The 13352-nt window shown below is 52.9% G+C and overlaps 1 protein-coding gene across 1 annotated transcript in view; it reads right to left on the reverse strand.

Annotated features, from left to right (window-relative positions):
* Cacna1g (calcium voltage-gated channel subunit alpha1 G) overlaps positions 1-13352 on the reverse strand; it is a 66795-nt gene that overhangs the window by 14829 nt on the left and 38614 nt on the right. Inside the window, 10 exon segments of the mRNA XM_051158326.1 lie at positions 1405-1458; positions 3572-3764; positions 4227-4316; positions 5234-5359; positions 7004-7130; positions 8065-8249; positions 8556-8624; positions 10127-10250; positions 10363-10463; positions 11314-11745. Coding sequence (XP_051014283.1) covers positions 1405-1458; positions 3572-3764; positions 4227-4316; positions 5234-5359; positions 7004-7130; positions 8065-8249; positions 8556-8624; positions 10127-10250; positions 10363-10463; positions 11314-11745 — 1501 coding nt within the window.

Below are 13352 nucleotides of genomic sequence, written 5' to 3' on the forward strand. Positions count from 1 at the left end.
GTCAAACACCATAGCTCAGGACCATGGCTACAGATGAGGGCCTGCCAAAGCTCAGAGTACCCCTTGAGGGCTCTGACCCCCTCACAGACCCAGCATCCCATTTCCCCAGGATGGTGCCTGCCTGAGTTGGGCAGTAAGGAACGGTACAGCCAGTGGTTCCCAGGCTCAAACCCCAAGCCTTCAGCAGCTTAGAAAGCATTCAACGGGGAAGGCCTTCCGGTTTTTTTTGTTTTTGTTTTTTTTCCGAGACAGGGTTTCTCTGTGTAGCCTTGGCCATCCTGGACTCACTTTGTAGACCAGGCTGGCCTCGAACTCACAGCGATCCACCTGCCTCTGCCTCCTGAGTGCTGGGATTAAAGGCGTAGGCCTTCCGTTCTTAATTAAAAAAAAAAATTCTCAAGGCTTAAGAGAAATCATACATTGGCTCATGTGAAGAGTCTATAGACTAATTTAATGGCAAAACAGTTTTTTTCTTCACCATCGTTTAGTATGTGACCTTCTGTGGCTCAGAAGCTCTGATCAGCAATTAAATGTGCCTTTGATTAGTGAAAATTGGGAAACACAGACATTATCCACACGCTCATGCTTTAGTCTTCCAAATTGCAAGAGGAGGGCCAGCAGAGGGATGGATCCTGGGAAAAACAGCCCGGCAACCACCAGGTGAAGATGGCAGGGGATGGGATGAGGCCCCACAGCCCTGCCATAGACTTTGATCCTCCCAACCTCCATCTGGGGACCAGGATAAGGGGCCTAGGAGACAGAGTAGGGCCCAGGGTAAGAGGCAGGCACTGGGAAGTCTCCCCAGAGACACGCACAGCTTTTGGAGGTAAGGACTCAACCTGTTCTCGAACCCCTGGCTTTCTGGGGGGAGCGGAGAAGCTTACAGCTTAGTCTTTCGATTCCCGGGCCTGCTGTTTGCAGTGATGATGTGACCACCGCGGCTACTTGACTATTAATGAGTTGGTTCAATTATTCATTGCTACATTTTTAAAACAAATCCTTCCCCCTCACCGCTCCTCTCATCCTCTCCCTTGGATCAAAGACTCCTCTTCAGACAAGAGAAGGCAGAGAGATTTGCAGCTTAGTCAGATGGTGAGGACGGGAGGACAGGGAGGAGGTGCTAAGAGCAGAAGCTGGGGACCTCTGTAGAAGAGCTGGATCCTCCAAAATCTATTGAGCTAGAGGATATGCCAGGCTCACGTCTATCCAGCTTATTATCATAGGCCTACTGGGCAGCTAGTTGGGGGGGGGGGGCGACACAGACCCAACACTTCAGGCCCTGCCCTCTTGGGGACCCCCAAGGACCCTCAACCCTTCACCCCTAGAGGATAGAATCAATGAGCCATGGAGAGAGAGCAAAGAGAATGTCCCCACACGCGTGAAACCACACCCCAGACGCAGTACCTGACGCAGCGCTGGCTGAGCTGCCGGAAGCAATTACATCGTCCAACATTAGATCTAAAAGAACGAAACACGACATTGGTCATTGACCAGACCAGGTGCGCTGGGCAGGGCCCCTCAGCAGCTCACCGCCCCCTCCTCAGCTCCAGCCCTCAACTCTGCCTACAAATGGGGTATGCTGAGCATTAGCAGCTGGTTCTCAATATCCAAGCCCAGACTCGGGGCACCTGAAGAAGACAAATGTTTCAGCCAACTCGCCAGAGTTACAGGGGTAGGAAGGCACTGGAAGGGGGGGGGGGCCAGGCAGCCTGTCATCAGAACAGATGTCCACTCCTAACTCCCCCCCCCCCTCGCCCCACAGTCCCCGCTGTGGCCTCAGCTACACCTGAATAGCTTACAGACCCCAAAAGAGAAGCCAGCTGGTCAGGCAGGGGGCCACAGTGGCTCCTGCCAAAAAAAATCCATCTGCAGATGCCTTGTTGAGGCAGCTCCCTGCAAGGGGTGTGCGGTGGGTGGAGCAGAAGTGGGAGTGTGGCCCTGGGGACATGATACCTGCTCAGCTTTAGAATCTACAGGGAAGCAGAGACCAGACCCCAACCCAGAGCTGGGAAGAGGGGGCCTCTGGAGGGTAATGTGTGGGCGTGAGAGATGGAGAATTGTACCCACTCATGACCACCTGGGGCCAGAGTCCCTGCCCCCGGCAGCTCTGGCCCCATCCCACTCTCATCCTTGTTTGTAACTCCACACTCTCCCCCTCCTCTGAGCACCTGCCACAGGCAGCGGGAGACGCAGCCGAAGGCACAAGGTGGGCAGAGACACGGAGCCCCTAGCTCATTTGGTGGTACTCACATTTCCACACACCAAAAGGCAACTCAGAGAGCGCGGCACACGTCTGATCGGCGGAAGGCAGACGGTTTGTGAGCGGGTGGAGAGGAGGGAAACCCACAGACCAAACAGGGAGAGGCACTGGGAGACACACAAAGGCTTTGAAACCCACACAGAGAGAGAGAGACTCGTGGAGGGACGTGGGCTGTGACTGAGAGAGGCACAGAGATGACAGAGCACCAGACAGACAGGAGCCCCGAATGGGAGCCAGGTGCACACACACCTGCACACATGCCAGAAACAAAGCAGCTACTGCACCTCTCTCCTTTCTTCCTAACTCTGTGTGTCTTTCCTATGTGTCTCAGCCTGCCCGTGGCAAAGTATGAAGGCGGCGGGCGTGAAGCCGCACGCACCCTGTGCAAGAGATGCTGGGAGCACAGGAGCTGGGAGCCTGGAGGGGGTCTTGAGCCAGGGAGTGGTTATTTAGCTTTCCTATGACCTAAGCCTGTCCAGAGATGGGGGCGAGGAGTGACTTTTCCTGTCCTTTCCTTTTTCTCACCCTGCCATTCTTTGTTTGGCTTTCTGAGACAGGGTCTCACTGTTCAGTCCAAGCTGGCCTCAAACTCACTATGTAGCCCAGGCTAGCTTTGAGCCTGGGATCCTTCTGTTTCTGCTTCCTGCGTGCTCTGATTAGAGGCTTGTGCTACCACACCTGGGGCTTCTTTTCTTTCCTCTATGGCAAAAAACAAAACAAAAACAAACAAACAAACAAACAAACAAAAAAACCCTCCAGTCATCAGGGAGTCAGGTAGTTTCGTTGGAGAAAGGGAAAGGGTAGGGTTCAAAGGTCATTCTCAACTATTGTCTCTTTGCAGGCTCCCTTGAGCACTGGCTGAGCAACTAAGGACACTGAGCAAGTCCAGAGATTGGAATACTTGCTGGGCCAGCCTGGGCTGATCTGAGTTGGCACTTAGGCTAATCCCTGGGTCACTGGACACACCAGTACCAGGAGATGTGATGTCAGGCCAGGTTGCTGTCCCTCCTCTGACAGGTAGTGGAGAGTGTCCAGTTTCTATCTGGCATCCTCTGGGGAGTATGAGGCTGAGACCCAGGGAGCCTCCTGGGGGGCAGCTCCTCCCCCATGGGGGCTGACCTGGTCTCCTTCATGCAGGCTCTAATGGCGGACATGCTGTTGAGGAAAGGAGATGAGGAGGGGGGGCCCCCCGGAGCACTTCTCCCAGGCCCCCAGCCCCAGCTCCTAACCCCCTGCAGTCACAAGGCCAAGGTCAAGCACGACCCAGAGAGACGTGGAAAGACTACCGACCGGCCATCTGCTTCTCCTTACTCCTTCTCTTTTTCTCCAGCCTGCGGAGTCGTTTCTCCTCCCGGCGCCGCGCCTCCTCCTCCTCCTGGTGCTGCCGGCACTTGTGGAAGTTCTCCACCACCACTCCCACAAACATGTTCAGGACGAAGAAGGCCACGATGAGCAGGAAAGAGATGAAGTACAGCAGCATCCAGGGGTTGTGGTTCATGATGGGCTGGTGGGGGAGCAGGAAGGTGCCCGTGGGTCACATCAGCCTGATAGGAAACCATCTCAGGGAAGCCGCCCACCTACAAACTTAAATAGCTCCGGGCATCTGACAGGTTGAGTGGCTGGAATGAGTTGGCATCAGGCGAGGACAGCTATACCTCCACCTAAGTAGCTGTTTCTTGCTCTGTAGCTCTGCCTGACCCCTGCCTTGAGGGAATGGGAGCCCAGTGTCCTCCATCCTTTAGACTTTTCATGCCAAATGTACCGTTGTTGGTTTGTTTGTTTGTTTTTTTTTTAACTGTCCGCCTGTCATTTGAAAAAGAAATTAGAATGGACTGTGGGCCTACAGATGCAGCCTGCAGTGTGCTGCAGCGTGTTCTTCTGACCCGTGCTTGCCTGGTTACACTTGGCAGCCAGCCCAGGCTGAATGACTTGAACCCAGAAACAGTCCTTCCCATCATCACCTCACCTGCTGGTCCACGCCCACAGCATCCAGCCCATCGTACATGATGTCAACCCAACCATCCTTGGAGGCCAGCACAAACAGGGACATCAGAGCCTGGGGGTGGGGACAGGGTAGGAGATGAGAGGAGATAAGAAACTGTTTGAAACTTAGAATATGTGGCCAAACTATCCACCACACTCCATTCAAAGCACCTCCTGGCAACATCCTGGGGTCCCTACTCCAGATCCATGGAGAACACGGAGAAGCTAGGAGATATGACTAAGTCTCTGACCTTATCCTGGGTGGGAGGATCCTAAGGCCCCAGGAGTCTAGAAACCAAAACAAACCAGCAAGAGCTAGCTGCTTTTTAAAAAATTAACTAATTAATTTTAATTTAATTTAAAATTTTTTTTTTTTTTTTTTTTTTTTTTTTTTTGCAGTAATAGGGACTGAACTCAAGCCCCCATTAACGATAGGCAAGTACAATAGCCTGGAACTGCTCCAGCCCAGCTACTTGTCAATGTATCTGTTTCCACAATTGGGGAGGAAAAAGGATCCATGGAAAATTATGAACCCTTACCATGTAAGCAAATATGTATTTCATTTACTTATAAACCCCAAGAAAACAGCAGCATGAACCTATTCTCCAGATGAGAAAAACAGAGGCCCCTACAAGTCAGCAGCCCGAAGTCACTGAGCTGACAATGACGGTGACAGCATTCATGTTCAAAGCAGCCTGCTCCCAATCTCGTATGTGCCCTCTGCTCTGCTCTGCAGGCACTGTGGCCCTGGGCTAGCCCTCCCCTTCTGTGGGTGTCCATCCCTTCCTCTTTGGGGAGCTACAGGCCTTTGTGCTCTGTTTAATGGGGGTATGCAGGGACACTAGCTGTGGGACACAGTGACAGTGAGCCAGCAGGAGGCCAGTCTCTGTGGCTGCCCACCTCCAGCTGACTTGGTACAGGTACACATCATTCAAGATGGATGTGTGTCCCCACCTCCAGGCTCCTCCGGATCCCCAACCTGTCACTCACCTGGCCCAGGTTGTCAAAGTTGTATTTGTGCCGGACCCATCGGTAACTGGCCTCAGCACAGTCAGATTTGTTGGTGATGTTCCTGGTGTCCTCACCCTGACACACGAAGAACTTCCCTTTGAAGAGCTGGACATACATTTGGGAGGCAGAGAGTAAGCTGGGGGGCTCCCAACCCTACCCAAACTCTGAGTTCAGGGAGGTAGCACACCCTGCGTAGCGGGGCTGCTCACTTCTGGGGTCAGTCAGAAACCCTGAAAGGAAGCTCCTTTATAGGTAATCTCATCCTGTTCCCGGAAAGGAAGGACAAGGTGGAAGGAAGGAATCAGCCATTCTCCTTCTACCAGGAACATAGTCAGTGTTGCTCCAGATGTGGGGAGGGGAAACCCCAAAACATTACCCGAGAGCAATGCTCCTTTAGCCCACCCCAACTTTGCTTTTTCAAGACAGGGTTTCTCTGTGTAGCCCTGGCTGTCCTGGACTCTCTTTGTACACCAGGTTGGCCTCTAACTCAGAGATCCGCCTGCCTCTGCCTCCCGCGTGCTGGGATTAAAGGCGTGCGCCACCACACTCGGCCACCTGAGTGGTTCTGATGGATGCTCCAATCTGAGGGCCACACTGAGCTAGGCATTTAACTCTCATAGCAAGTATGAGGTGCGTAGATTATAAACCCTACTTTAGAGAGAGAAAATCTGAGGCTCAGAGACTGCCATTAACTCCCTACGGGCATAGCTGGCAGAAAAGTCTTTAAATATGGATCTGTCTAGAAAGTTTACTCTCATTCCAAGAGAGCCCAGGCAATGACTGGTGAGGTGGCAGGGAAGGGATCTGAAGGACAGGAGGACAGGGTGGGGTGGGGTGGGGATACTGAAGGAACCATCTAGGGCAAACCTAAACCCATGGGATTAGATTCAACAGTGTTTTCCTCTCCTAAGCCAAGGGAAGTGGGGAAGGGGTGGGCACCAGACCACATGTGGGATTGGAGTAGGGTAGAGAGGTTCTACACAGCTTTGGCAAATGTAGACTGGTCCTTGGGGCTAGAGGATTTCTAGGAAACCAGGGAACAGCCCCTCCCCAGGGCATAGCGGGCATTCTACAGGCAGAAGGAAAAAGGAGGGGAGTGTGGCAGTAGCCACCCAGGAGTTCCCACACTGCCCAGCAGCTGGCTATCTACCCCGCAGCTAGAGTGAGGACAGCAGAAGATGAAGATGGGACTGAGGGGCTCCCCAGTCCCTTGAGATGTCTGCTGAACCCTGTAGGCTGCTATGGCTCTTTTTCCTCTCCAGCCAAGTTCTTTCTCTGGGCCAGAAGCCAGGTTCCCCAGCAGCCCCCACTTCCTGCCTTGTCTGGGGTCTACACCCGCCTGCCTGCCAGCACTTTGCTAACCTGGCCCAGCTGTCTGGGCCCTGGATCCCCAGGCCTGGCACTCAGCCCACCCTGTTCTGAGAAGCAGAGAAGGGAGGGGATCCCGGGCAGACCAACATATGTGAGCAAGTACACCATGAGGTAGGGACAACAGGCTACAGTTACCGATGGGCCTGAAGTCTCTGAGAAACTGGGCTCCTTTGAGAAGGGTCCCCCCTAAGGGTCTCTAGTTTTCTGTAAAACACCCATCAGGTATAGGGGCCTGAAGCTTAGCCACCCCCACACCCCACACCACCGACTCCCGAGGGAATGATGGTGGCAGTCACGTGACCCAGGGCAAAGAGGAGAGAGGAGACGCCTGGGGCCTTCCAGACAGACACCTCAGGCCGCTCCCCTACAGACACACACCTGCACCCCGAGAATGCCAAAAATGATGAAGAAGGCACAGCAGATGACCACAATGTTGCCAATAGGCTTGAGGGAGGACATCAGCGTCTCTACCACCAGCTTCAGCCCCTGAGCCCGGCTGATGACCCTAGAGAGCAGAGGGGGGTACAGGAAACACTTACACACTCCCATATCCTTTGCCCAGCTAGGGCCCCTCCCTGCATCCTAGCCTTAGCTCGCTGTCCCTCCACTCTGCCTTCCCAGTATGCTATTCGAAAGTCCCCTTTTCACAGAGCCCCCACCGTGGGGAGTTCCCCTGTTTCCGCAGTCTCCAAACAGGCAGTTGCAGCTCCCACATCTCCACCTCCACTTCTCAGGCTATCAAGTGTGTTTCCTGATCAGGCGGGGAGTGAGTGGATAGGTTTCAATACAAGGGAGGCATTACCCAGGGATGCAGTGTGATGGGGTGAGGGTGGTGACAACCAGGAGAACAGTAGTAGGGATACAGGGAGGAACAGGGAGGAGGAGGAGGAGGAAGAGGAGGAGGAGGAAGAAGAGGAGGAGGAGATGGGTCATTACAGGGAAGCAGCACTGTTATTTTGCTATCATCCCCACCCCAGAGGAATTCTGAGGTAGAAGGTTGGGACTGCCTGACTGGAGAAGGCAGCTCTCCTGCTAGGAGGAGTGTTAGAGCAGTGGGTGATCCCGGAGAGGTGCAGAAGGTGAGAAAAGACAGTGGGAGGACGTGTCACTCATAGAGAGAGTAAGAACATCACCCTGAGGGGGCTCTGTGGAAGAGCTACATTGGAGGCCATGAGGGCCCTAGATCCTTTAGGTTGTGTCCCTAACAGAGCTAGTCACAGCAGAGTCATAACGGGAGAGTACATCACACAGGAAAGGAGTATACAGAACTGACAGGGGCAGTGCCTCTTGGAGGAAAGTGACCAGAGCAGTGACTTGAGTGTTGTCTAGAGTGGAACACAGAATTACCTATGAGGTCATAGCCAGGAGGTCAAGAGATTTTGTTTCCTGGCAAGGGGTGTTGCTTGTAAAGGTTTTTTTGTGGGGGAGGAGGGTGGTACCTGAGTGGCCGTAGGGTCCGAAGCAGCCGCAGCACCCTCAGCATGCCGAGGATCTTGGTGCCGCTGTCGGAGACCATGGAAACCAGGATGTCGATGACAGAGATGAGCACCAGCAGACCATCCAGCACATTCCAGCTGCTGCGCAGGTAGGCCTGCTCCCCAAAGCACCATCCCAGGGCCACCACCTGGGGACCACCACCACATCATTGGTACTAGTCACTCTCTCTTCAGTCCCCATCACTGCCTTGCACTGTGGCCAACCTTCCTACCCACTACTAGTTCCATTATCCCTACACCCAGCAGAGATCAGAAGGCCCAAACCAGTGCTAACACACACACACACACACACACAGAAAAACACATACACAGAGAGAGACAGAGACAGAGAGACAGAGACAGAGAAGGAGAGACAGACAGACACAGACACACACACACACACACACACACACACACACACACACACACACACACACACACACACACACCATTACCTTCACTGTCATTTCAGCCAGAAAAACTGCGGTGAAGATGTAATTGGAGAGGGTTAGGAAGATGCGCTCCTGCAAGAGAGAGAGAGGGAGAGAAGCTGGGAAGTGGCTATCGGGAGACCCATCCATGGGCTGGACCTGCTCTTTGTGAAGAATAGGTCAAAACAGCACCAGATATTTGATACAGAAAGAGCTGTCGTCGTCCCCTCTCACATGCTACCCCCCAGCCTCACTTGCAACTCTGTGGGAAGTGTCAGCCCTTCCTTGAAGAGAAGAACCTGTGCTGTGTGTTGTAGAGGGCATGGTTGCTATCTGCGTCCTCAGTTCCTTGACTTCTTTCCTGAAACTGGAGCAGGATTTAACTTGATCGCCAACCCTGCCTGCCACTTTACCCAGCTCACCTGCTTTCCTGCTGTGAGCCCTAGAAATGATCAGTAGGTAGGCTGAGGGACCTGGGTATAGACTGTGCCACCCTCAGGACCGTATTTATGCTAGGTGTTGGTGACCCAATGCCCTGGTATTTATGAGTTGAGGTCATCCTTGTTGGCTGAGAGAGGGGAGCTGTCAGCAGTGTAGAGTATACATAAGTGTATGGAACAGAGGATGGCAGGAGAACATTAGAGACAAGGAAACTGAGGTCAAGAGACAGTGTCAGGTTGTAAGGGGCCTTGAGTGGACAGCAGGTAGGAATGAGGGTTTACAAGCCCAGGAAGGGGGTCTCCAGTGCTGGCACTCTCTTATCCACCCACCTCCAATTCTCGGACTTTCTCCACCCTCTCCTGGCCTGTCTGGAGCTCATCCTAACAGGAAACAGAAGCCTCACCCAGCAGCACTGAAATCCACACTGATGGGGAAAGGAGCAAGGAGGGGTGAGGAGAGACCTCTGACCACCTTCAAGCAAGTAGTACAGAGGGCCAAGAGGGGAAACGGGGCTACCCCTGTCACCCTTCTAGAACCTGAACTGCTGCCAGTTGGAAGGGCTTTGCTATCAGGCTGGGAGAGACAGCTCCCAGAACCAGTTGGGCCCATTCAAAGAACTGAGGCTATCAGGAAGGATGTCTAACACTAAAGCCTGTGGCCTCTGCTGTTCTCATACTGAAAGATTCACAGCCAAACAGTCCTGCCCAATGTACCTCCCTACTGCCTAAGTGCCCCCCGCAGCCCTCCCCCCATAGCCTAGTTGTTTGTGACTTAGTAGGATTTCAAGGAACCAAGAATACCTCCTCCACTCAGCCCTGCATTACCCTTGGAGTGGTGTGCATGCGTATGTGTGTGTGTGCCTGCGTGCATGTCTGTGTGTGTATGTGTAGCTAGGAGGGTAATGAAGTGCCCCAGCTGGGCTTTTATGTCAGCAGAAGGGAAACTGAGGCAGGAGAGGACCCAGAAGGGGCAGAAGCAAGGGTTCGAATCCAAGAGACTTAAAGGAAGTCCTGGTTTGTCCCCTTACCATGTTGGTGATGTGCAACCTTAAGGCACAGACTGGAGACAGTCTGAGCCTACTCGCCTCCTCTGCCTGTTCTGAGTGCTAACCCAGGAGGGACTGCAACAGAAATGTTTACATTCTGGTGACTCACAGCGCTATGGGGGTCAATTTTGGGGCGCTCCATGGCAATGGTGATACAGTTGAGGAAGATGATGACGAGGACCACATGGTCAAACATCTTGTGGGTGATGATCCGGTGACACAGGAGGCGGAACCTGCTTCCGGGGACAGAGGTAAAGGCTGGGAAGGAGAGGCCCCTGCAGACTACCCCTGCTCCCCCACACTAGGACCCCACTGCCAGCATCACCAGACACCACCATAACAGACCTTGATTGAGGAGGAAAGATGTAGGCAGACCAAGAATCTCGCTCTCGGCAACAGGCAGGGAGCCGGGCTCTGATCCAGGCTCGTATTCGTTCTCCTTTGCTCTATGAAAGGTACACCGGGGTGTGAGAGGAACCAGGCCTCCAAGCCTTCAAAGTGTCTCCTCCTCAGCAACCTGCACCTGGTCCATCCTTCCCAGGTCCCGGGCCAGCCCTCTGCCTTGTTCCTTTACCTTTATTTCTAAAACCACGTCTCGCCTCTTTACACGCAGAAACCCCCCAGTATAGTCCCTCCCACATCCCACCTTAGCCCCTGCACTCCCAGCCTCTTGCTTCCACCCTCTGTGCTCTTCCCATTTAGCTTCCAGCCCAGCTCCCTGCCTTTCTTCCCTTCTCTCCCTGCTGGCTTTGGAAAGTGCATCAATAGACATTGTATGCATCAGCATCACAGCTGTCTGCTCAGATACACCTGGGCAGAGGAGACTCGGACCCTTCTCATGTGCTAACCCTGCCTCTCCCCTCCCCCTTCCCTCATCCCTGTCCTTCTGTTCATCTTCAGGTTAAAGAGGGTGGTGACGGAGTTGGGGGAGGAGTAAGTGGCTGAGGACATGCTGTAAGTCAAGGCTTGTGATGAGGTTTCAGATGAGAAAGGGGGACAGGAGGGGAGGGGAGACATCATTTTAGAGAGATGAGTGATGGGTCTTCCTGAGTCACAGGGGGAGGGCCATGAAAGATTCATACACATCTGCCTGAAACCATTCATATCCACCAAGGACAGCGGAGCACAGCCCAGGACACAAGCACGAGGGCTTGAGGCTCTGCAGGGTGGCAGCGAGAGAAAGAGGCTGCTCAGAGGTCAGCTGGCAGGATGGGCATCCCTTGTGACAACTCCTTTATACTGCTGCCTCTCTCAAGATCAGGGGTGAGAGGTCACGGTGCCCCATGGGAATCTTACCAGATTGCCTTCATCATCACCATCATCTCCATCCAGTGGGGGGTCATCAGACCGTAGGGTCCGGGCCAAACGCCCTGAAGCCGACTTGCCATTGCAGTCTTGGTGCTCAGAGGCAGAGCTTCGGCCACTGGCTGTGCGGTGCAGCCCTGGCACCTTCAGGGTGTCAGGAAGGTCAAAGGAACTCTTGGCCTCACGGTCCAGGGAACTCCTGTGGCGATGATCACTGCCTGCTGGGCTGGCCCGATCCTCTTCTGAACTCTCGTCCTCATCCTGGCTCTCCTGACCCTCTCCAGACAGCAGGGACCTCCGCTCCCCACTCGGGCTCCTACGCTTTAGGCTGGGGGCCCGGCCCAGGCTGTTCCGGCTGGATCGCCTGCTGGTCCAGCTGCTTGCTGCACTCCAAGGACTGTGTGGGGAACTGCGGGCACTTGGCTGCAGGGTGAGCAGAGGAGAAATGATCTCAGCAGAGGCTGCAAGGACCTTTATTTCTCATGTGTTCCTCTATCCTGTGAGCCTCTCTGGAATGGACATTGGGAGGAGAGATGTTAACTGGGGGTTTGGAATCTAATGGCTCAGTTCAGATCCTCCCTCAGCCTACTAAAGTGTGCAGCCCTAGGCCAGTTACTAAGCCTCTCTGTGCCTCCATTTTCTCATCTGTAAAGCAGCTCCAACAATAGCACTTGCTCTTCATTTAGCTGGTGGTATGAGTGTCGTCATCACAGAGAGGCAATATAAAAGAACAGCGAGAAAGAACTCAGAAGCAGGAAGGCCAAAGGTTCTCAACCTGTAGGTTGCGATCCCTCTCTGGGGGAGATCAGATGACCTTTTCACTGGGGTCGCCTAAAGCCATCAGAAAACACAGATATATTTACATTATGATTCATAACAGTAGCAAGATTACAGTCATGAAGTAGCAATGAAATAATTTTATGGTTGAGGTCACCACAACACGAGGAACTGTGTTAAAGGGTCGCAGCATTAGGAAGGTGGAGAACCACCGAGGAAAGCAATCCAACTGAAAGCGGGTGTGATGGTGTAGGCCTGTTATCCCAGCACTCAGGAGGGAGGCAGAGACAGGAGTTCAAGGTTATCCTTGGCTACACATCAAGCTTGATGCCAGCCTGAGCTACACAAGACTGTCTGAAAAACAGAACAAAACTGAATAGAAGGCTTGAGTAGACATTTCTCAGAAGAAGGCTGTGGAAGAATGCTTTAAGTGGATGTAGCAGTTGTCGGTAAAGCGCTGTTTGGCCAATCAGCTGGGCAGAAGGACAGGGAGTGGAAGGCGGAGCTTCTAAGAGGAGGTTGGAAGAGCTAGTAGCTGGACAATTGAGAGTTGGGAAAGAAGCCGCCCCAGGAATCATCAGATTGGCAAGTTATTGGTATATATGTTGGTTCTGAGGCCATAGGATTAGAATAGTTTAGATTCTGCCCAGAGTAGTGCTTGCAGCTTCAAAATACACTATAATCTCACTGTGTCGGTGATTTGCGTCCTAGGCCATACTGATAAGTTATTTACAACAGAAGACAAAAACCACAAACAAATATACATGGGAAATGTTCAGCATCAGTGGCCATCAGGAAAGTACTAATTGGCCATTTCTTTCACTTGTATATGTGTGTGTGTGTGTGAGATCTCTCGTTCTGGCTGTGTGTGTGTGTGTGTGTGTGTGTGTGTGTGTGTGTGTGTGTGTGTGTGACAGTTGGTCTTCAACTTCTACCATGTCCTAGATAGGGTCTTTTTATTCTTTGTCACTATGTACACAGCTACATATGAACTCCCAGAATTCCCACCTCTGCCTCCCATCTCACCACAGGAGCATTGAGGTTACAGACGAATGCTCTCCTGTCCAGTTTTATGTGTGTCCTGGGATCAAATTCAGGTCCTTATATTTGTGTGGCAAGTACTTTACCCACAGAGCCATCTCCAAAGCCCCAGGATGCAAGGTAAAACACAGCAAGTACCTCACACCTGTTGGGAAAACTACTGCCCAAGTCAATGTGGAGAAAAGGGAACATTTGCACGCTGTTGGCATGAA

The sequence above is a fragment of the Acomys russatus genome, chromosome 16 (assembly GCF_903995435.1).
Source record: "Acomys russatus chromosome 16, mAcoRus1.1, whole genome shotgun sequence".
Lineage (NCBI taxonomy): Eukaryota > Metazoa > Chordata > Mammalia > Rodentia > Muridae > Acomys > Acomys russatus.